General features: G+C 44.5%; 1 protein-coding gene across 3 annotated transcripts in view; it reads right to left on the bottom strand.

Moving 5' to 3' along the window:
• Positions 1-24,635, bottom strand: part of PPEF2 (protein phosphatase with EF-hand domain 2) — a 39,151-nt gene that overhangs the window by 5,971 nt on the left and 8,545 nt on the right. Inside the window, exons 3-15 of one of the 3 annotated variants that reach the window (XM_005555031.4) lie at positions 22,947-23,074; positions 22,735-22,792; positions 21,048-21,223; positions 19,308-19,422; positions 18,248-18,294; positions 16,276-16,442; positions 14,847-14,883; positions 14,607-14,756; positions 10,389-10,775; positions 7,555-7,740; positions 6,283-6,425; positions 1,379-1,485; positions 226-389 (exon numbers count right to left, since the gene is read on the bottom strand). In XM_005555031.4, coding sequence (XP_005555088.3) covers positions 226-389; positions 1,379-1,485; positions 6,283-6,425; positions 7,555-7,740; positions 10,389-10,775; positions 14,607-14,756; positions 14,847-14,883; positions 16,276-16,442; positions 18,248-18,294; positions 19,308-19,422; positions 21,048-21,223; positions 22,735-22,792; positions 22,947-23,074 — 1,865 coding nt within the window. Of the gene's footprint in view, positions 1-225; positions 390-1,378; positions 1,486-1,569; positions 1,766-6,282; positions 6,426-6,689; positions 6,953-7,554; positions 7,741-10,388; positions 10,776-14,606; positions 14,757-14,846; positions 14,884-16,275; positions 16,443-18,247; positions 18,295-19,307; positions 19,423-21,047; positions 21,224-22,734; positions 22,793-22,946; positions 23,075-24,635 lie in introns of those variants that run through there. The other 2 variants (XM_074039851.1, XM_074039852.1) reach the window with 2 other exon arrangements.

Raw genomic sequence — 24,635 nt, 5'->3', positions numbered from 1 at the left:
GCTGATAATATGTATCTCTTGGAGTGGTTTTGAGGATTAACTGAGGCAATGTATGAAAACCACTTAACACAAAGCCTGACACATAGAAACTCAAGAAATAGTTATTCCCCTTTCTCACCCATCCAGCTTTTTGGGTTATTACTAATTGGTTGTTTCTGACTCAAGTTCTCTCTAAGGAGTATCATAGTCCACAGGTGCCCTCATTCACCATTACCACACCGTCACCTCGTGGCTCAGTTGTTCCTTGGCCAAGTTCTTCAGCCAAGACTTGTACTCCAGCATGTTGTCTGCTGAGCTGTTCACCAGCTGTGACCTCAGCATCCGCCATGGCAGTCCTAAATGCAACACAGACTCCACCGCTGCTGCCCAGTCACTCAAGGTGATCAAACCTACAGGTGAGAGCGAACTTGTTGACTTGTCACCTAGAAGTCTAGTTTCCTGCCCAATGGTGTGTATATTTTTATCCTGACAGCCTTCTTACTATCTGCAGGTAATAGAAATAATGGGGACTGTCACTATTTTTGTTGGTAGTGGCAAAGTTGGTTGGAAGCTAGGCTTGCCAGATAAAATACAAGACGTCCAGTTAAATTTTATTGAAGACAGACCATAAAGTACATAAAAGTGCCAAATATTGCATAAAAATTATTTGTTGTCTACCTGTCTGTCTAATTCAAACTTAATTAGGCATTTTACATTTTTGTTTACTGAATCTGGAAATACTTCTGCAAGCCACATAAGAGTCTTGTAAATAATATCATAAAACATTATATACCTACACACTGGTTATTTAAAAAAAATTAAACCACCTAAATTCCTTGGAATAGATCATTCACTGAAACTCTTGGAAGGCTACAGTATGTGTACATGAAAAGATATTACTATGAATTCATAAATGTTACTGCTGTTTTTAAATAGGGATATATTTAGTCAATGTCCATTAGAAATTCCATTAGTTGAGCAGACAACATTTCTAGCTTGGCTAATCATGAAATAGCTAAGCACACACTCAACTTCAACAAGTCAAATAGCTAAGCACACACTCAACTTCAACAAGTCAAGCCATTGGTCTTTTGCCAGTCTTATACTCTTATAACTTCTCCCACTTGTCCTTTGCTTGGTTCTGGCCATGTTACCCTTCGCTGACTCTATTTCTTTTCACCCTCTCTATTTGGCCAAGTTCATATTTTGTTAAAAGCTTAGAATTTTAAAATTTAGTTAGAATAAATGAGACATTAAGTTGAATAAAATGGAGGATATAGCCAAAGGGGACTTTGGGTCACTCATTAAAGCAACAAATATTTATTTGCTAACTAGGGTAAGACAGAGATTTTCTGGCTAGCTTCCCTCCTCTGTGAATCTTTAACTTCATCATTCTTACCGACTTTATCTGCATCATGCTTCTTAAATTCACTGAGAAGATCTGAAGAATGAGCAAACAGCTTCTCCCTCAGAGCTCTCAGAGCCGACTCCTCCACTCTGCTAATCCTGGGACAGGAGATGAAAAAGCAACATTTTAACACACTGGTATAGAAGAAATACTTGGAGATTTTACTATATTTCTACTCTCTCTTTCTTAACTTATCAGTCTCCCAAGAGCTCAGTTCTTGAGGGAGAGCTCCTTTACTCTTCCCTGTTGTACACAAACAGGATGAGCATGGGGAACGCCGCTGTCCTTCCTGGTATGGGACAGTGGTTAGAGAAGTTCTGGAGAAAGATCACCTCTGTGGTAAAGTTATCTCATCATCCTGTGCTTCAATTTCCCCACCTGTAAAACAGTGATTAAAACGGTACCTATCTCTACCACACAGGATTATTGTGAAGATTATAATATTTCATGTACGGCACTTAGAAGAAAGCCTGGCACATAGAAAGCACTCACCAAATAGTATCTGTTATCACAATTATTATGCATTCCTTGTAATTTATTATCATGTGAAACAGAAGGCAAAATTTATGAATAACAAAATAACACTAGTTTAGTTTTTTCATTCTTATTGGGTCAATAGAACAATGCTGGGCACAGTACTTGGCTTAAAGCAAGTGCTCAATAAATATGTGTAGTTGAATGAACAAGAATATAAAAAGAGGTTTGGGGTGGTGGCTCATGCCTGTAATCCCAGCACTGTGGGAGGCCAAGGTGGGTGGATTCCTTGAGCCCAGGAGTTCAAGACCAGCCTTGGTAACATGGCAAAACCCCTCTCTACTCAAAATACAAAAAAAAAAAAAAAAAACCAGCCAGGCGTGGTGGCGCATCCCTGTAGTCCCAGCTGCTCGTGGGGCTGAGGTGGGAGGATCACTTGAGCCCAGGAGGTAGAGGCTGCAGTGAGCCAAGATCGCATCACTGCACTGCAGTCTGGGTGACAAAGTGAGACCCTGTCTCAAAAAAAAAAAAAAAAAAAAAAAAAAAGAATATAAAAAGAGATAAAAGGTAAGCGTACATTACTTGTAATATCTTACTGAGGAACCAATCATTCTATAAATAATGACCAGATAACCTATCTTTTCCAGTGTTAAAAGTTAAAAAAAATTAAATCATGTTTGATGAAAATCTTACTGCAGTTGAAGGCATTTAACATGACAGTCTTTAAGTGGGCTACATAGACCCTTGAAAGAATGTGATCCGGCTGGGCGCGGTGGCTCACGCCTGTAATCCCAGCACGTTGGGAGGCCGAGGCCGGTGGATCACCTGAGGTCGGGAGTTCGAGACCAGCCTGACCAACATGGAGAAACCCCGTCTTTACTAAAAATACAAAATTAGCTGGGTGTGGGGGCACATGCCTATAATCCCAGCTACGAGGGAGGCTGAGGCAGGAGAATTGCTTGAACCTGGGAGGCGGAGGTTGTGGTGAGCCGAGATCGTGCCATTGCACTCCAGCCTGGGCAATAAGAGTGAAACTCTGTCTCAAAAAAAAAAAAGTGAACCTAGCCTGGCATGGTGGCACATCCCTATAGTCCCAGCTATTTGGGAGGCTGAGGTGGGAAAATCACCTGAGCCTGGGAGGTCGAGATTGCAGTGAGCAAGATCGTGCCACTGCACTCCAGCCTGAACAACCAGAGTGAGACTCTGTCTCAAAAAAAAAAAAAAAAAGGTGTGAACCAGTTAGGCATGGTGGCTCATGCTTATAATCCCAGCACTTTGGGAGGCTGAAGTGGGAGGATCGCTTGGGGCCAGGAGCTCAAGACCACCCTGGGCAACACAGCTAGGCTGGGTTTCTTTACCAAAAAAAACTTTAAAATTAGCGAGGCGTGGTGGTGCATGCCTGTAATCTCAGTTACTTGGGAGACTATGGCAGGAGGATTGCTTGAGCCCAGGAATTTGAGGTTATGATCACGCTACTATACTCTGGCCTTGGTGACAGAGCAAGGCCCTGTCTCTACAAAAGGAAAAGAAAGTGTGAACCACCTAAAACTCACCCCAAATTTCACAGGTATGTGAGCATATGTGATATTTTGTAGACAGCTTGTTGTTTTATCAGAGGCTAACAGAAGCATGGGACTCCTAAAAAGTTTAAGAACCACTAGTTAGACAAAGCATTTAAGCTGCTCCTGGTAATCTGTAGTCATGGAGAGTTATGCAGGGATGGAGTAGGGCAATGCCCTTGAAAGCTATCTGGATGTAGAAGGCTTTCCTGTCCGTACGTCAAGCAACACTTAGTAAACACTTACTAAATGCAGAGCTCTACGTGGATTATCTCATTCATCCCTCAACACTCATTGAAGAAGGAACAATAACATTAAGTCCATTATGCCCATTACGGCCAGAGATAGTAATTAGGTCGAGGTCACATAGCTACCAAGGAGGGAGGCCAGATATCCAACTGGCTGTGATGGCTCCAAGCTGGCTCTGCTATTATTGTGAGAAGTGGATTGAAACAAAAAGTAAATGAATTCTGACTGAGGATTCCTCTAAGAAGAGCATGTTATCAGGCCAGGCATGGTGGTTCACACCTGTAATCCTAGCACTTTGGGAGGCCAAGGCAGGAGGATCACTTGAGCTCAGGAGTTTGAGACCAGCCTGGGCAGAATAGTGAGACTCTGTCTCTACAAAAAATTTTAAAAAGTAGCTGGGTGTGGTGGCGCATGCCTGTAGTCCCAGGTGTCAGGTAGCTGAGGTGGGAGGATCTCTTGTGACCTGTCATCATGCCACTGTACTCCAGCCTAGGTGACAGACCGAGACCCTGTCTCATTTAAAAAAAAAAAAAAAAAAAAAAAAAAGCATGTTTTCTTGGCTTTATGGACATTGAGACATCATCAATTATGGTTGCTCAGTGACATTTCCCTCCTTTTTTCTAAGTTCTCCACTGTGCTCCTACAGTTGAAGTCACTGGATAAGTGATAAATCAGGTGATGTTATACTTATTTAATGCAATCAATGAAGGTTTCAAAGAGCTGAATGCTTTTTGACTATCTTATTGAAACACACTATTTCTAGGATTCTCTACAGTGACTCTTTTTGCAGAGACAACCCCTACATCCTATGGGATCACAGTTCTGTGCTCCAGGTACCAGGGCTCACCCCTGGAGATTCTAATTCGGTAGGGCTGGGTGAGGCTCAAATGGCTGACTTTTTATAAAGCTCCACAGATGATTTTGCTGCGCAGTAGGTCTGACATTCACTTGGTGAGTTTTTATTTTTACATAATTCTTCTTTTTAAGTGAGGCTGGCCTATATTTAATAACTTGAGAATGATTTAAAATAATGTACTTTTATAGCACTCACACAAGGGTAAATGCTAAATACTAACATGTTCTCTATCCACCTGATTCATGCTAACTTTGCCTATCTTAATTTCTAGCTCTGTTAGGCTGAATATTTAAAGAAGCATGTTTAGTGGCACTAAAACTGTATCTGTTAGCATTTTATATACTCTGAGGCCATCTTTGCTGTGGGAGGCAATATTGCATAGACATTAAAAGTGTGGGTTCTGAAATAGAATTGCATCGGTCAAGAACTACCTTCACTCAAGGACTAGCTGTGTGGCCACAGGTCAGCTGATTTAACCTTGGTTCTTTAATAATCTCCTCTACAAAACTGAAATTAATAACAATATCTGTTGCATAAATTCACTGTGAGACTACACATATAAATTCTTTATAACATTTTGTGGTGGTAATCTCTCAACTAAGAACTCAGAATCATCTCAGAAGCTACTATTTATTTATTTATTTATTTATTTATTTATTTAATTTTTGAGACAGAGTCTCGCCTGTCACCCAAGCTGGAGTGCAGTGGCGTGATTTCGGCTCACTGCAACCTCTGCCTCCTGGGTTCCAGTGATTCTCCTGCTTCAGCCTCCCGAGTAGCTGGGATTACGGGTGTGTACCACCACGCCTGGCTAAATTTTTTGTATTTTTAGTAGAGACAGGGTTTCATCATGTTGGCCAGGCTGGTCTCAAACTCCTAACCTCAAATGACCCACCCGGCTCGGCCTCGCAAAGTGCTGGGATTACAGACGTGAGCCTCCATGCCCGGCCAAAAGCTACCATTCAAATAATATTATGTGCTTCCTTCCAGAAAGAAAGGGGCCTCATTAACAAATATGTGCACTGAATTTCACCTGCCAAATCTCCAGACAGTGAAAGAACCTCTGGCTGTGGCTTGTAGGGGTAACACAAACCCGTTAAAGATGAGAGAAAATAGAAGAGTAACTTTAGAAAGACTTAGTGGTTTAGTAAGCAGACTTTACCCAAGACGCAGCCATGGAGAATAATTTCTTCTTCTTTTTTTTTTTTTTGTTTTTGTTTTTTTGAGACAGTTTTGCTGTGTCACTCAGGCTGGAGTGCAGTGGCACAATCTTGGCTCACTGCAAACTCCACCTCCCAAGCTCAAGCTATCCTCCCCGCTCAGTCCCCCAAGTAGCTGGGACTACAAGAGCACGCCACCACATCAGGCTAATTTTTGTATTTACTGTAGAGATGGGGTTTTGCCATGTTGCCCAGGCTGGTCTGGAATTCCTGGGCTCAAACTATCCTCCTGCCTCAGTCTCCCAGAGTGCTGGGATTACAGGCATAAGCCACTGTGCCCCACTGAAAATAATTTCTACAGAAAAAAAATTTGTTGCTCCCATTAATGACGGGTAGATAGAGCTATTAGCAGTGTGTGGAGGAAAAGGAAGAGACTCCTCTACTCTAATGTCTATCACATTAATAGAACTTCATGTGACATAGCCAAATTCTGAATTCTCACGTAGAATTTGGATAAATATAACGTTTGACACTTCATTCAAAGATTCTATAAACACTATAATTTTTTTCTGAAAACCACTCATTGAAAAGTCTTGCCTTTGCCTCATGGTGAGTGTGTTGGTCACCTTGTTAGCTTGATACTGCACGATATGTGGGGTCAGGGCTGGCCCCAGTTTGACATAGGCCCCTCTGTTGCTGCCAACTTCATAGTAGTTGGAGGCAGAAAAGATCGTTAATACCTACATCAAAACAGAAGAGAGAAAGGCATTCACATTCACTGAAGAAACCCTCACCCTCAATCCTACGTGGCCCAACTCAACTGCAGAGGCTGCCGTTTCTCCTAGTGCTCATCTGAGAAACCTTTCCTTCCTTCCTTCCTTCTTTCCTTCCTTCCTTCCTTCCTTCCTTCCTTCCTTCCTTCCTTCCTTCCTTCCTTCCTTCCTTCCTTCCTTCCTTCCTCCTTCCTTCCTTCCTTCCTTCCTTCCTTCCTTCCTTCCTTCCTGGTCATCGATGCTAACAGGGCAAGAGTTGTGACCCAAGTCATAGAAATTTGAATTCCGATAGTTTCACAATGTATCTTCTTCATATTTTTATCCCAACTGAAAATAGCAGGAGTCATAGAAAACACCATATTTGCTTCAACTTAGAGGCGAGCTGGGGCTGATAAACCAGGATGGCCATTGCAATGAGGAGGAAAATCAGTTCTGAGAGCTGATGTGGTGCCTTAAAGCAGAGTTTCCTACGGACGGTTGTGGCTCCTCAGATGCTGTATGAAAAAAGTTTTCACAGTCAATACCTTGGGAAATGCTAGATACTGTATCTCTTCCTGAAGATTTACAGTGGTAGGAAACTAAAGGTTCTTAGAAGTCCTGCAATAAAGAAACTTGTACAGTATAACCTAGTGGTATTAGGAGAGACAAATATTGTAGGATTTGGAGATGTCCAAAGATCAGTCAGGATGTTAATTGTGCTCCTGAGAAGATAAATGATGCTGAATCCCTGCCTGGGGAGCAGTGCAGAAATCCAATTACCCTGTAGGCTTTTTTGAGACATGTGACAGTGAGCCACATGACCTGAAGAATAGAGGTGTGGCTGGGAAAACACAGGCCTTGTATTTCCATTCATAAAACGGGACCATGTCACTCAGGCTATTGGTGGACAGTGGCCTCAATCAAACTTTGGGTATTAAAGAGGCTATAAGAGTCAAGGATAAATGACTGTAAAGGACCTAGTTGCTTTGAGCAAGTGGGTAACAAATACAAGGTCTGTAGGTTGTTAGAAACTGAGAGCCTTTGCTCATCCAGGCCTGAGCCCTTTGGACTACTTCGGTGACACACAAGCCTGTGCTGCTGCGGAGGGACCACCCACCTTGCGGTTGTGACAGAATTCATAGCCTTCAGGTTTGCATTCGTGTGAACGGATCAGGAATTGCAGGTTGTATTTTTGTAGCAACTGTTGTGTCACATCAGGCCCAAAATAACAGCCTCCTCCTCGAATAGTGTTGGCCCTGCAGCCCTCTTGAGCCATGGGATCACTCCACAGGATATCTACAACCTGAGAAGACCAAGAGATGTTTTCCTTCCCCAAAACTAGATACATATTCATCCACAGGCATTCAGATGAAAAGAAGAGGAGGAGGAGGAGGAATAAAAATAAGTGAATAAATGTCCATGCAAGAAATATTTGTCATACATTTATATTTTGGACCTCTAAGGTTCCAGAATTTCATATTACTCACAAAATGAATGTGTGCATGTATACATATTCGTTGACAAGTATATACACACTTTCTTGAAAATAAATCTGATATGAAAGTTCAATATGTAAAACAGATGAAGTTGCCCTGCTAGAAGCTTTGATCGTGGCCAGTAGTCTTCAGTCAGTGCCAATGCTCCAGACTCCTGGACGTTTGCCCTAAAGAGAAGGCGCAAGTCCAGGGACTGGCAAGAGAGTCTCTTGCATATTCACAAGATCCCAGATGTGGTCCTGGGAAAGCGCAATTGACATTTTATTTCTTAAAGTAGTTTAAGAATTATTTTTTCTTTTTTACAAATTGCAGAGAGGGCCAGGCTGTAATCCCAGTACTTTGGGAGGCTGAGGTAGGTGGATCATTTGAGGTGAGGAGTTCAAGATCATCTTGGCCAACATGTGAAACCCCATCTTTACTAAAAATACAAAAAAATGAGCCAGGCATGGCAGTGCAACACCTGTAATCCCAACTATTGGGGAGGCTGAGGCAGGAGAATCACTTGAACCCGGGAGAGGGAGGTTGCAGTGAGCCAAGATCGCACCACTGCTCTCCAGCCTGGGCGACAGAGTGAGACTCTACCTCAAACAAACAAACAAACAAATAAGTAATTGCAGAAGAGCTGAGCAATTTTTCTAACACTTCAGATTCTACCCTATTATTAATACTCAGGAAGACAGTAACTGCCAGTCATACACTACTCAGATGAAATAACTGAATAATTTTGGTTATTGACATTTAATACTTTCGTTTTTTGTTTTTTTGTTTTTTTTTTTTTTGAGACAGGATCTCACTCTGTTGCCCAGGCTGGAGTGCAGTGGTGTAATCTCAGCTCACTGCAACCTCCGCCTCCCAGGTTCAAGGGATTCACCTGCCTCAGTCTCCCAAGTAGCTGGGATTACAGGCGTGTGCCACCATGCCCAGCTACTTTTTGTATTTTTAGTAGAGACCGGATTTCACCATGTTGACCAGAGGCTGGTCTAGAACTTCTAACCTCAGATGATCCTTCCGCCTCGGCCTCCCAAAGTGCTGAGATTACAGGCATGAGCCACCACGCCCAGCCAACATTTAATGCTTCCTAAAAGTACTTTTGTAAAAGAAAACCTTCATCTGATTTGTAAATATCAAGACATTATCACTGAGTCAGTTTGCAAAAGGAAAGACCTACACTTTACAATTTCAATTCTAAATTGCTGTTGAAGCCCAGATCAATAACTCTGAGAGAACATAACCTAAATGCACCATCTCTTTTTCTGAGGCTTCTAGACTCAGAGTCAGTTGTAACTTCTCTTTCTCACTACCCTCCATCCAATCAATCAGCAAGTTCTGCTAATTTTAGCTCTTAAATAATTCTGAATTCATTTCTTTATTGGGTGAACTACATGAGATTGCCATTCTTATGGGTCAGAAATGGTTGAATACCAGCAAGTTCCTATAATTCTGTTAACAGTACTGCAGGCCAGGCACAGCGGCTCAGGCTGGGTGCAGTGGCTCACGTCTGTAATCCCAGCACTTTGGGAGGCCAAGGTGCGTGATTGCTTGAGCCTCAGGAGTTCAAGACCAGCCTGGGCAACATGGTGAAACGCTGTATCTTCAAAAAATACAAAAATTAGCCGGCCATGGTGGTGCACACCTGTAGTCCCAGCCATTGGGGAGGCTGAGGTAGGAGGATCATCTGAGCCTAGGAAGTACAGGCTGCAGTGAGTCATGATTACGCCACTGTACTCCAGCCTTAGCAACTGCAGTGACTTTGTCTCAAATTAAAAAAACAAAAAAACCAAAAAAAAAACAAGCTCACCGTAATCATCTCCCACCTGGATGGCTACAACAACCTTTTCAGGGCTCTCTCTGCCATAGTCTTCGTCAGTGAAGTCGGCTGCCTGAGCCATCTATTTTGGCAAGTAATGTTAGCGCCTACTCAATATCCGTTATCCTCTTCCTTCTTCCATACTGACAGAACTCTGGGTTTGGGGTGGCAGGGTGCCTCGCTGCATACTACTTACTCTCCAAGTCTCCCCTGCAGCTAGGGGTGGCCATGTGACATAGTTCTAGAGATCTGGGGACAGCTCTTGCCTGGTAACAGAGAAGAGAAGCTGCTGCCTAGCCCTTTTGGCCTTGAACTATGGCAGCTATATTGCTGACACATTAAAAAAAAAAAACACACACACACACAATAGCATCCAACAAATCATAGCTTATCTTCTTACCCTATTGGTGCTCAATCACTAACCAAAGTATTATCAGGCAATAGAGCCTAACCGCCACACGTCCTCATCTTTTATAAAACTCTAAAACATGAGAGTCATTAGGCAAATACTAGTGTCCTTCTGGGGTATTGTAACTCCAGAGAGAGACAGAAAGAGGGGCCTCAAAACATGCCCTGAGTTTCCATGGAAGGAACGGGTTTGACCTGTTGGCAGCCACATGCTAGGAAGCAGCGCCTGGCCACGCTCACCTGCCTCCACTCCTCCTGAGTGGGCTTCTGCAACTCTCCGGCTTCAGAGTCTGCTTCTGAGGCAGAGCGGGAGGGCTCCTCTTTCTGTCCGGTCACCAGGAGGCCTGCTTGCTGCCGGCACCGCTCCAGCTCCAGTTCCACCGAGCTCCGCACCTGCCGGGAGAGCTCCCGCCCGTCCAGGCAACCGCCGCAGGGGATGCTGGAGGACCTGTTGGTTTTGCGGGCCTTGTAGGAGCTGAGCCGAAGGGGTGAAGAGGGAAGAGAGCGGCTTTGTGGGAGAAACCATGGGATGGGTTCCTGTGCAGAGCTCTTCCGGTTGGCTTTTCCCTTCTCCTCCATCTGCTTCTCACTCTTCTGTCTCGTTTTGCACCTCATGGTGGAAACTATCTAAACATGCCAGAAAGAGATACAGATGCTGGAATGAAACTGTAGGCCCAGTCGGGTGTGGTGGCTCACTCCTGTAATCCTAGAAGTTCGGGAGACTGAGCCCGCCGGATCACTCAAGCCCAGGAGTTCAAGACCAGCCTGAGCAACATGGCAAGACGCTTTCTCTATAAAAAATACAAAAAAATGGGCTGGTCATGGGGGCGCCTGCCTGTAGTCCCAGCTACTAGTGAGGCTGAGGCAGGAGGATCACTTGAGTCCGGAAGGTCAAGGTTGCAGTAAACTGAGATTGAACCACTACACTCCAGCCTGGGTAACAGAGGGAGACCCTGAGGAAAGAAAGAAGAAAGAAAGAGAAGGAAAGAAAAAGGAAGGAAGGGAGGGAGGGAAGGAGGGAGGAAGGGAGGGAGGGAGAAAGAGAGAGACAGAGAGAGAGAGAGAGAGAAAGAAAGAAAGAAAGAAAGAAAGAAAGAAAGAAAGAAAGAAAGAAAGAAAGGAAGGAAGGAAGGAAGGAAGGAAAAAAAGAAAGGAAGGAAGGAAGGAAGGAAAGAGAGAGAGAGAAAAAAAAAGGAAAGAAAGGAAGGAAGAAAGAAAAGAAAGAGAGAGGCTGGGCGTGTAATCCCAGTACTTTGGGAGGCTGAGGAAGGTGGATCACCTGAGGTTGAGAGTTCGAGACCAGCCTGACCAACACAGAGAAACCCCGTTTCTACTATTTTAGATGGAGTGTCGCTCTGTCACCAGGCTGGAGTGCAGTGGCGCGATCTCGGTTCGCTGCATCCTCTCCCTCCCAGGTTCAAGTGATTCTCCTGCCTCAGACTCCCAAGTAGCTGGGGCTATAGGTGCGTGTCACCAAGCCCAGCTAATTTTTGTATTTTTAGTAGAGACGGGGGTTTCACCATGTTGGCCAGGATGGTCTCTATCTCTTGACCTTGTGATCTGCCCTCCTCAGCCTCCCAAAGTGCTGGGATTACAGGTATGAACCACCGTGCCTGGCCCAGGTAATTTTATTTTAAGGATTTTATTATCTGCTTCAAGCAGCATCCCTAACTTAACGAGATTGATAGTGTTATTATGTTTTCAGTCTTTTCCAAATAGGCGCTGTTCTGGGCGCTTTCTGTAAATTAGTTGATTAACCCTCATACCAATCCTATAAGATAGCGTCTTTTATAGTACAGATAAGAAAACTGAGGCACAAAATACTAAGACTCTTCCAGGACTGAATCCAGATAGTCTGCCTCTGGAGCCCATACCTCTCTGTACTTCTCTCCCAAGTAGTCCTTGGACTGTATCATTTGCTGCATCACCCTCTCTCCAGACCTTGGCAAACCAAATACTGGGAAGTTAGCTTTTTGCTAAGCCACAGAAAATAAACTTTTCTTTAGCATTCTTTCCTAGAGTTCCTTCTTCTCTGTTTACAAAATTAAACATGATTCTTCCCATGAGATAATTTGCTGTACTGTGGCTTGCTGTCTCCGCCTCCAGACATACAAGCAGCTGGTCAGAACGTTTGAGTTGAAAGTTTGTGAGAAACATCAAGATACAACTGATGGCTAAGTGTGGCCGCTCATGCCTATAATCCCAACACTTTGGGAGGCCAAAGTGGGAGGATTACTTGAGCCCAGGAATTCAAGACCAGCCTGGGAAACATAGTGAGACCCTATCTCTACAAATAAACTTTTTTTGAGACGGAGTCTTGCTCTGTTGCCAGGCTGGAGTGTAGTGGTGTGATCTTGGCTCACTGCAGTGTCCGCCTCCCGGGTTCAAGCGATTCTCCTGCCTCAGCCTCCTGAGTAGCTGGGATTATAGGCGCGTGCTGCCACGCCCAGCTAATTTTCTTGGATTTTTAGTAGAGATGGGGTTTCACCATGTTGGCCAGGATTGTCTTTATCTCCTGACCTCGTGATCTGCCCGCCTCGGCCTCCCAAAGTGCTGGGATTACAGGTGTGAGCCGTGGTGCCCGGCATAAATTTTTTTTTTTTTTTTTTTTTTTTTTTTTTTTTTTTTGAGACGGAGTCTTGCTCTGTTGCCCAAGCTAGAGTGCAGTGGCATGATCTCAGCTCACCAAAACCTCTGCCTCCGGGGTTCAAGTGATTCTCCCACCTCAGCCTCCTGAGTAGCTGGGATTACAGGTGTGCGCCACCATGCCTGGCTAATTTTTGTATTTTTAGTAGAGACAGGGTTTCACCATGTTGGTCAGGCTGGTCTCAAACTCCTTACCTCGTGATCCGCCCGCCTCCGATTCCCAGAGTGCTGGAATTACAGGCATGAACCATCACGCCCGGCCCTCTACAAATAATTTAAAAAAAAATTAGCCAAGCATGATTGTGTGTGACTGTAGTCCCAGCTACTCAGGAGGCTGAGGCTGGAGAATTGCCTGAGCCCAGGAGGTCAAGGCTGCAGTGAGCCGTGATCTTGGCATCACACTCCAGCCTGGGTGACAAGAGTGAGACCCTGTCTCAAAAACAAACAGAAAAAGATAAAACAGATGTGTAAGTGAAAACACTGAGTTTGGGTGTACAGGGACACACAGAAGTTTCTAGTTGCCAAACCACAAGGAGTCATATCCTTACTTGCTAAATAGTATCTAAGTCTAGAAACCACACATTAGGGTGGCAGAGTAACAAGAAACCTGGGTCTCTGGACAACTTCATAGAACCAAACTGCCATTTCAGCCAACAATCGCCTATTCCAGGATTCAAACCCAGGTCTGTCTGACTCTAAAGCCATATTCTTTCATTTCACATATGTCTCATATACATAGACTTTCATATCCATATCCATTAGAATTGCCCAAAGTTGAAGTAGACTGATTGTGTGGTGATGAGTTCCCTGTCTTTGGAACTTCCCAGGAAAATGTTGTTATGGATGTTGTAGCAGCATTTCCTGTGTGGGATGAGTCAAGTTTAAGAGTTAAGTGAAAGAAAATAGAACCTTTGCTTTCTAGGTTTTCATTTCCAAAATGAAATGGGAAATAGAAATCTATTGTTATTGGTAAATCATACATTCTGTCTCACACTCTTCCACTCCCAACTCCAACGCATTCTGGTTATTGTGTGTTCCTTTAGGGCAGGCACCATCTCTGTTTCATCTTTTTATCTCCCTAACACTTTCTTTGCACATAGTAAGCACTCAAAACATACTTGTTGAGTTTAACTGAAATTGATCTTCATCTTTTTTTCTGCCAACTAGCACGCTCTCTGAATGTAGCAGTAGGCACTAAATAACATATTTCTTGACTTTAATTGAAGGTAATACGAATTATTTGGGAAACGTAGGCTCTTTAGGTGACAATGATTGAGAGGTAGTATTTAGAATTATCTAGATCCAATGGCAGATAACACGGCACTGGTTGCTACTCCCCACTAGCGTGTACATGGTAGACATGACAAAGTGACTGCAGCACACTTGCCCCCTAGCCCAACTGCAGATTCTCAATCTTTTTTTTTTTTTTTTTTTTTTTTTTTTAGAAAAAGGTTCTCGCTGTGTCCCTGCAAGATGGAGTGCAATGGCAATCAGAGCTCACTGCAGCCTCCCAAGTAGCTAAGACTACAGGGCCATGCCACCACTCCCAGCTAAGTTTTTAATTTTTTTGTAGAGACAGGGTTTTGCTATGTTGCCCAGGCTCATCTCAAACTCCTGGTCTCAAGCAATCTTCCTGTCTTCTAAAGTGCTGAGATTATAGGTATGAGCCACTGTGCCCAGCCTCCATACTCTTAACAGCCTCCACACTCTTAGCCATAATGAGTTGACTGCAGTCAGCATGTGAGACAACATTTACATTGGCAATGAGACTGGGCATTATGGTGAAATTTGTATTATTTCATTAACCACTACCTTGTTCCTCTCTATTTTGTCCAAAAGCTCCAGATCAGTTATGTCTGACACCCCACCATGAAGAATTAGAACTTTCTCATCTATCAGAGTGGCCAGTGGAAGCCAACAGAAAACATCTTGCAGGGTTCTTAGTATTTCCTTCCCATGTATCTGGAAAAAATGATATGAACAAAATGTCATCAAATAATTCACTCAACTTATCTGAACTAAGAGAAACTTTTGTCTTTAAAGGCAGCGCACCTTGTATTTGTTCATCACTTCCTTGGTGAAGCCATATCTAGATTTAGAAGCACAAATAGATATTAGAGTAAATTCGGTGACAATAATCAGGGCATAATCACATCTTCAGAAGAATGCATATTCTGGGTGTATGTACTTAAATACATAGAAAAGGGACCGAGAAATAATCACCAAAATGTTTACAATTATATCATTATCCCTGGGTAGATAAATTATGTGATATTTTAATTTTCTTCCTTTTGCTTATCTGTATTTCCTACTTGACTATCATGAATCTCTATTGTTTATATGATAGAGTATGTGTATGCAAAAACAAATTCAATGATTTCATTGGAATAGTAAAATAATGTGTAAATTAAAAAAAAAAAAATCTGGGCCAGGCACGGTGACTCACGCCTGTAGTCCCAGCACTTTGGGAGGCTGAGGTGGGTGGATCATGAGGTCAGGAGATCGAGACCATCCTGGCTAACACGGTGAAACCCCGTCTCTCCTACAAATACAAAAAATTAGCTGGGTGTGGTGGCAGGCGCCTGTAGTCCCAGCTATTCGGGGCGCTGAGGCAGAAGAATGTTGTGAACCCAGGAGGCGGAGCTTGCAGTGAGCTGAGATCGTACCACCACACTCCAGCTGGGCGACCCAGCAAGTCTCTGTCTCAAAAAAAAAAAAAAAAAAAAAAAAATTCTGGGCTGGATGCAGTGGCTCATGCCTGTTATCCCAGCACTTCGGGCGGCCGAGGCGGGTATATCTCTTGAGGTCAGGAGTTGGAGACCAGCCTGGCCAACATGGTGAAATCCCGTCTCTACTAAAAATACAAAAAAAAAATTAGTCGGGCATGGCGGTGGGTGCCTGTAATCCCAGCTACTTGGGAGGTAGAGGCAGGAGAATTGCTTGAAACTGGGAGGTGGAGGTTGCAGTGAGCCAAGATCACGCCATTGCACAGCCTGGGCAACAAGAGTGAAACTCCATCTCAAAAAAACATCTGACTGTGTGTGGTGGCTCACGTCTGTAAATCCCAGCATTTTGGGAGGCTAAGGGGGTGCAGATCACTTGAGGTCAGGAGTTTGAGACCAGCCTGGCCAACATAGTGAAACCCTGTCTCTAATAATAATACAAAAATTAGCTAGGCATGGTGGTGCACTCCTGTAATCCTAGCTACTTGGGAAGCTGAGGCAGGAGAATCACTTGAACCCAGGAGGCAGAGGTTGCAGTGAGCTGAGATCATGACTGCACTCTAGACTGGGTGACCAAGGGAGACTCTGTTTCCAAGAAAAAAAATTTTTTTTTAATGTTATATATTGTGTATTCTGCTTTTTTAAAAAATTGGAAAACTAGTTTTAAAGTCATTTAACAAATAAGAAGTTCTGGAGAAATAATGTTTTACAATCACAACAAACAAACATCAACTACCCAAGCATGTTTTGACTTGTACCGTAAGTTCACCATATGGTCCTCATGGTTTCCTCTGTTAAGATGGAACTCTTTGGGGTAAACCAGCATGAAGGCAAAAAGAATCATCAGGATCTCTACTGAATCTTTGCCTCGATCCACAAAGTCACCGTTGAACACATAGGACCGTTCTGGTGATGGGAGGCCATTCTTTTCAACAAGGAGACCCGTCAAAGAATGAATGAGAGGAAGGAAATAGGAAATTAGGTTAAAACCAATAGGCATTTGACAATCACATCTAACACCAATTCTCTGCTTTCTAGGTCTCCTCAAGCATGAAACATCAGTAAATGATGGAAATAACTTCTATTGATCTTATATTTCCTTTCCAGAGAGGCTAAGGTTATGAGATGCTCCTTTAGACAAAGCCTGAGTGTTGCCATGTGGTGTGGAGCAAAGGGCACCAAACTTGTGATGCGAAGGCCAGTTTTAAGTTCTGGCCACACTATCTTTAATTAGAAATAATAATGCCTGCCATAGATTTCTCAGGATTAAACAAGATAATGCATTGGAAAATGCTTTGGGAAATGTAATATGTGTAGAAAGTAATATTCCATTAAAAAATTATACTCATCTCCCTTGTTATATGTTCTACACATTATAACTAAAATATATATGAAAATAGCTTTTGGTTGTTTTGATAATAATCAGTTTTCTTTATGTAGAAGAAAGAAAATCAGTTGCTGAATAGTTATTTATTTATTTATGTTTTAAGAGACAGGGCCTCACTATGTTGCCCAGGCTGACCTCAAACTCCTGGCCTCGAGTGATCCTCCCACTTTGGCCTCCCAAAGTGCTGGGATTACAGGCATGAGCCACTGCACCTGGCCCCTTCTAGTTATTAATCGAACATTTTATATTTGTTAAATAGATTGCAAAAATTTACTAGAATATAATGCAGTGCTGACTTTTCTATTATGTATTTGCTGCAGCAGAGTAGCAAATATTATTAAAAATAGTATTTTAGGCTGGGCGCGGTGGCTCATGCCTGTAAGACCAACACTTTTGGGAGGCCGAGGTGAGTGGATCACTTGAGCTCAGCGGTTCCGAGACCAGCCTGGCCAACATGGTGAAACCCCGTCTCTATAAAAAATATAAAAAATTTGGCTATTGTGAGACACGTTAGTTTTACCCTACTGATGATCTGTTGTTGCCAAGGTAATCCTGCTGGGTATGAACCCGCAGGTTCAGACATTTGGTGTATGTGCTTGGCTCAGGAGCCAATGGGGCGAACCTACCATCTGTGGGATTTTGACTGAATGCCTCTAAGTCAGAATCCCGCCCAGGCGGAACCATAGGGCAGCGCTGCGGGGCCTCGGTTGGCCTCAGAGCCTCTGTTGGCCTCGGATAGCCGGTCTCCCAATGGCCTGGGATAGCCGGTCTCCCGCCCTCCCGGCCGGCGGGCAGTTCAGCCCCGCAAGCGCACAGGGACCCGCGGCCGGTCTGGAGAGTCCCTCCTCCTGGGAAACCGGGTGCAGCAGGAAAGGCAGCAGCCCCCTCGCCCGTCACACAACGCACATTCGTGGGGAACCTGACATTAAACCATTCGTAGATGACCTGCTTCTGGATCGGGATTTCGTACTGAGCAGAGCAGCTCCCTCGCTGTGATCTACTGAAAGTCAGCCCTCCACACAAGGGTTTGAAAAAATAAATAAATAAATAAATAAATAAATAAGGACATGGTGGCATGCACTAGTGGTCCCAGCTACTCGGGAGGCTGAGGTGGGAGGACTGCTTGAACCTGGGAGGCCAGAGGTTGCAGTGAGCCTAGATCTCACCACTGCACTCCAGCCTAGGTGACAGAGTGAGACCCCCATCCCAAAAATAAAAATAAAAATAAAAAATAATATTTTAAAAATTCAAGTAATATTTAAGCATTTGTTCAATTGATACTGAATTTGAGCTTCTAAATTAAGCTTCAGAGCAAGAAAGTAATTTAATTTGAATATTCATACCTTATAAAATATAAATATTAAGTCATCCAATTGGCCATGTAAGTCTCCTAACAAAGACAGAAAAAGAATATCAGTTCTGATTTTTCCTTACCAGTGCTTCTAATTTTTATTATAAGAAAGAAAATACCCAGAAGAATCTGACAACAAAACCCTACAGTTACTAAGTTTTCCATATGTAAGATAAGGATAAATATAATTTCTCCTTATTGCAGAGATAGTATTGAAAGTAGAAGGCATAATATTTTTTCTGCCTGATTATTGTAAATAGTAAATGAGCTACATTTTTATTGAAGCAAAGATGGGACACAACAATGCAGGGTTGCAAACCTAGATGAGAGCTGGAGAGATTTTGCCCATGTTAAAGTAGGAAGCAGCTACTCACTTATGAGCCAGTGTTAGAAGATTTTTCAGGAGACTTTTAAAGCAAAATCTAGGCCTTAATATAAAATCCTACAAATTTCAAATGTTGAAATACCATTTTTAAAAGTTTATGAACATTGCAAGGCAAGCAAGACCTATCTGCAGGCTGCAGGTGCCCCCAGCAGTGCCAGTTACAATCCCTCGTGTACTGGAGCCTCCCTCCACTAGGTTAAGGTGTGGCACGTCAGTCTACAGTGGATGTTAAAAACCACTGGAAACATAAGATGGGGAAAACAGTCATTAACAGGACTTCTTTCCAGGAGAGGATTGTGTGTGGATGGGAAGAATAATTTGCTAGTCATTGGGGCTTTCTCAAGTACCATGAAATAAACCATCTTCTAACAAGGAGGGTCTGGTTATTTGCAGAGATTTTGTTTTGAATGAAGAACATGAGTTTGAGTCAATATGAATTGCTTGGGAAAACAAAGCAGAGGCTGGGCCCTGAGCTCTGTGGTCCCCTTCGCTGCACCATCACCTCTTCTTTAAGTACATGTGGAGTGAATATGCAAATCATGAATCTGAAGGGGTTAAACTTGGCTTATCATCACATCTCCCTGCAGCCACTCCTCTTGCATCCCCACACAGGTAGAGCGTTCTTGTTTGTGTCTAGCACGGAAAGCCGTTTCTGACCGGCTCTTACCACACACTGTGATCTCCTCGCTGTAACAGGTTGAGACCCGGTTGATGTTTGGCAGCTGCACCAGATGTTTCTTGGTTTCATACAAAAGGTTCAAGACGTAGCGAGCATGGAGCTGCTACTGGGAGGAAGCGGAGGGAGGGAAGAAAACCACACTGATATTCGTGAAGGAAAATGGTCCTTCCCTTTACTGCTTAACAACCCCAATCACCCAAGACCCCAAAAGTAACCCCAGTAAACGGCTCCTGGGACTATGCACGGATTCTTCCTTTTTCACCCAACTTCTGCCCTTGTTTCTGCTTTTCATCATCCCCACTTGTTCCTTCTGCAAATATTGAGCTACTTTTCTCTTTCCTGTCTACTCTATTAAACGCTTCCTTGCCTTTAGCATGGGAGGACCATGTGATTGTCTCAGTAAAGTATGACTAAGTGCGGGTGTGTTGATGGTACTGACTGATCCTGTCATTACTGGAATATATCAGCTCAGCTCCTCCTGCAATGAGTTACATTCATGTGGAAGAGGGGAAGGATTGAATTCTGACATAGAGCCAGAAACTGACTCTCTCTCACCACGTCTACCGTACCATCAGAGTTCCAAGCCACTATCGTCTTTTGCCTGGACCACTGCAGTAGTCTCTTGACTGGTCTCCCTGCTTTGGCCCTGGCCACCTACACTGTCTTAACACAGCAACCAGCATGATTATTTTAAAAAACAAGTCAGGGCTAGGGATGGTGGCTCACGCCTGTAATCCTAGCATTTTGGGAGGCCGAAGTGGGGAGATCACAAGGTCAGGAGATCGAGACCATCCTGGCTAACACAGTGAAACTCCATCTCTACTAAAAATATAAAAATATTAGATGGGCATGGTGGCGGGCACCTGTAGTCCCAGCTACTTGGGAGGCTGAAGCAGGAGAGTCGCTTGAACCCAGGAAGCGGAGGTTACAGTGAACTGATATTGCACCACTACACTCCAGACTGGCTACAGAGCGAGACTCCGTCTCAAGAAAACAAAACAAAAGAAAAAAACAAGTCAGATTATGTCATTCCTATGTCTGCTGTCTCCTTGTCTTTTTCAGAAGAATAAAAGTCCACCCCCCTCACCTCCATTACTCTTCCCCTGGCTCCCTCTTCTCCAGCCACAGTGGCCTCCTGAAGTTCTTGAACAGTCCAGGCAAGTTTCTGCTTCGGGGATTTTCCATGTGTTCCTCCCTCTGCCTGGAATGCTCTTTCCCCCGAGCATTCCTCACCACCTTAGATCTTTGCTCAGAAATCACCTTCCCAGACAACTCTATAGAACTGCTATTTCTTCCACCCACAACTTAGTTTGTTCTTTTCCATAGCTCTCATCACCTTCTAATATACAGCATAATTGTCTTATTTATTGTTCATTGTCTGCCTCCCCGATGGATTGCCAGCCCCATAAGGGCAGAGATTTTATCTGTTTTGCTCACTGCTGTATCCTCAGAGCCCAGAGCAGTGTGGGGCACAAAGCAGTGCTCAGTAGTTACGTGTGGGATGAATGAACACTGAGAGATTCTGTGATTAGGAAGAAAAGCTGTCAGTCATCAGAACTGGCTGATTGACCGCAAGGTCCTGGCTAAGCACAGCAGGGGTAGAATCTCTCTAGTGGACACATGACATGAACATCCTAAATCTGGGGCCATTCTTTCTGTGCTGGGTTTGGTCTCCCTTTACACATTGCATGGAGTTGGTTCTGACCCAAGTTCCCCAGGTGAGCTTACTTGTTTCAGTCTGAATGCTTCTATCAGGGCAGTTGCATGGTCAGGCAGGAGCGGGAAGGAGAGGCGTGGCCCCGTGTAACTGTCGGGTACCTCTATGGACTCATAGTCACTGCATTTCTCCATCTCAGAGTCCTGGGTGAATCTGTCCTCAGTGAACATGCGGGTCAGGAATTCCCCTAGTCCCGATACAAAAGGTGGATCAGCTTATGATCATCTGATCATGCAGTCTGCGGGCACTATAGAATAGTCCTTGGCTGGGCACGGTGGCTAACACCTCTAATCCGAGAACTTTGCGGGGCCGAGGAGGGAGGATTGCTTGAGCCCAGGAGTTTGAGAACAGCCTAGGCAACATAAGGAAACTGTCTCCACAAAAAATTTTTAAAAATTTAGCCAGCCATGGTGTCGCACACCTGTAGGTCCAGCTACTCAAGAGGCTGAGATGGGAGGATCACTTGAGCCTGGGACGCAGAGGTTGCAGTGAGCTGAGATGACACCACTGCACTCCACCCTGGGCGATGGAGTGAGACCCTGTCTCAAAAAAAAAAAAAAAAAAAAAAAAGTCCTTCCCTGGGCTGTTGAAGCAGGACATGGTTAATCTGGCTTCGGCTTCAGCTCCAGCACAGAAGAGGAAAAAGGAAGGAGAAAGTGACAACAGACTAGCATGGGAAGGAGGAAAAAGTCATGCTTTCTACTTTTATTCTAAAAGATCAAGATTTGTCAGACTTAGAGAGTACAGAAATGTTGGGACCTGGATTTGCAAGCAGAAGGAAAGGGGAAAGCCAGGGTGGAAAAATCATTCACAAGCATTTATATTGCATTTAGTGAGTGCAACAGGTGCATCAGACCTGGCAGTGCCTTCCAGCAGCTTCCAGCTGCCAGCATCTGCGTCTCTAGACTGAGGGCATATTTCCTGGATCCGGGTGGCAGGCCAGAAATGCTATGGAATTAACAACCTCCTGGCTGGGCCCAGAGGTTCACACTTGTAATACCAGCACTTTGGGAGGCCGAGGCAGGTGGATCACTTGAGGCCAGGAGTTCAAGACCAGTCTGGTTAACATGGTGAAACCCTGTCTCTACTAAACATACTAAAAATTAGCCAGGTGTGTTGGCTCACACCTGTAATCCCAGCTACTCGGTGTCTGAAGTTCAATCACTTGAACCTAGGAGGTAGAGGCTGCAGTGAGCCAAGATCATGCCACTGCACTCCAGCCTGGGTGACAGAGTGAGACTCCTTGTCTCAAAAAGGAAAAGAAAAGAAAAAGCCTCCTATTCTTCCCCCCACCTCCCCAGCTGCTTTCAACCAATGATTCCTTGGAGTTGACACAGAAAAACTCCAGTTCCCTCTGCCTGCAGCGGGGATAATTCTGAGGCTTGTGTTTTGCACTATTTCCCAGGCACACTGAGTTGTTGGACTGGCTGCCGTTCCTTTCCTGAATCCCTTCCCCACTCCCTCCCACCCCCAGAGTTTCTTGAACTTAATAAATGAACTCCTTGCACTCAAACTCTTCTCTCCAGGTGTGTGTTTAGGAGAACCCGGCATGAAACCCCAGCCTCTTACTTGTCAGTCCCTTGCTTATTCCCTGGCTGTCATCAGATTCACGAGTTCACTCCCTGGGCATCCCCCACCTCACCCTGCAATCTGTGGCCTTGGGACAGGAGGACATGACATGTGGCAGTTCATACTCACTCTCGTTGTGGCTGCTGGGGATGAAGTGATCCATGAGATAGCTGAAGAAGTCATGGAGCTGCAGAAGAAGCCAAGGAGACGTGGCTTTAGAGGTGAGGGAAAAGAGAACCCACAAGTGGTCCAGTTGGCCTCACCTTCGGAGCACCCAAGCCCTGCTGCCCAAGGGCTGAAAGGCAGAGCAGGAGGTGGCTCTGTCCCACATCTCATTGTACCTTGACTTGGTCTTGCTGCCCAGCATATTCTATAGATTGGAAGATGCTCCAGGTGCAACGCCGCCTCATCTCCAGGCGGGCCACGTAGCGCCGGTACCATCTCTGGATCAGGGCTGCTGCCTTGAAGGCTATGACACCGATGGAGAAGCAAGCCTGTGAGCTGGGACTCCCTGGGCCAGGGGTTTAGGGGTAGGGAGAGGAAGCTGCTCAGCCCTCTCCCACTGTATATGTGAGGACAAGATGGAGCGGAAGCACTACCCATTGAGGCCCATAAGAAGTATCTCCCTTTCTGCTGGTAATAGTGTTTTTCCCCATTTCCAGCCCCTCCCCTTCATTCCTGCCTGATGGTTATACTAATGTCACTGTAGGTTTATTAGAATTCCCATGTCTTGATGAAAACATTTCTGTGTAGGGATGAAAAGGTTGGACTGCCAGGATTCCTAGAAGGAAATGTAAACTCTTCTGCAAGGATGCAGCATCCCTGACAGGTTATAATGTGGGGATGGGGTGGACATTTTGATATTGTGACAATAGACTGGATGTCAGGACACCTGGGTTCTAGACCTAGAACTGCCCTGACAAGCTCTGTGGTTTCAGGCAAGTCATCTGGGGCCTCAATGTCCTCATCTGGAAAAGCGGCGGGACCAGATGAAGACTGGGAAAAAGAAACAATAGACAGATACGCAAATGAATGCATCCTACGATGTCGGGGGCAGCAAGCGTTTCCCAGCTCCCATGCTTGCCACCCCCAGTTCCGTAATATCCCTGCAGGCTTTAAGCACCCCCATAGATAGACAGCACTGACCACGCAGTCCCCCACATGCCCACTGGGCCTCTCATTTTTGCCAGGACCTGTGCCAGGTGACCAGGTAGGGCAGGTTAGGGTGTAGAGTTTTGTTCTTTATATAAGGTTTAGGACCTGTGGTCAAGTATTGTTGTCAGAGAAGGGAACAGCTGTCCACATAACTAGATTCTTTTTAAGCTCCAAGGCCTAGATACGTTGCTGGTGATGAATGGACTATTTGTGGATAAAGCTGGATTAGACACCCTGCAGGCTAACTCAGGTCAACTTCATAAATAGTAGACAGATTGATTTAATATATTTAGTTTGCATTAGAGAGATAATAGAATTCTTGCTGATTTTCCTAAGAGGAAAGATGATGGTGACGTGGCAAAAGAGAAGCTGGGAGGAACTTAAACAAAGCTAAACTTGATTTCCTATGAAAACAAAATTCATACTACTAGTATTTCTCAAAGGCACTCGCTAAATAGTAAGAGATGAGGTTGAACCCCACTGACTGACTTATGTAAAACCATGTTCAGAATAGTGAATGAGGCCGGGCGCGGTGGCTCAAACCTATAATCCCAGCACTTTGGGAGGCTGGGGCTGGTGGATCACCTGAAGTGAGGAGTTCGAGACCAGCCTGGCCAACATGGTGAAACCTCATCTCTACTAAAAATACAAAAATTAGCTGGGCATGGTGCAGGCATCTGTAATCCCAGCTACTTGGGAGCCTGAGGCAGGAGAATCATTTGAACCTGGGAGGCAGAGATTGCAGTGATCCAAGATTGCACCACTGCACTCTAGCCTGGGTTAGAGACTCTGACACACACACACACACACACACACACACACACACAAAAGAGAATAGTGAATGGGAGGCCCAGGGCTGGTGCCACAGATTCTTT

The sequence above is a fragment of the Macaca fascicularis genome, chromosome 5 (genome assembly GCF_037993035.2).
Source record: "Macaca fascicularis isolate 582-1 chromosome 5, T2T-MFA8v1.1".
Lineage (NCBI taxonomy): Eukaryota > Metazoa > Chordata > Mammalia > Primates > Cercopithecidae > Macaca > Macaca fascicularis.
The sequence above is the reverse complement of the archived record's forward strand: the minus strand, read 5'-3'. Positions and strand labels throughout refer to the sequence as shown.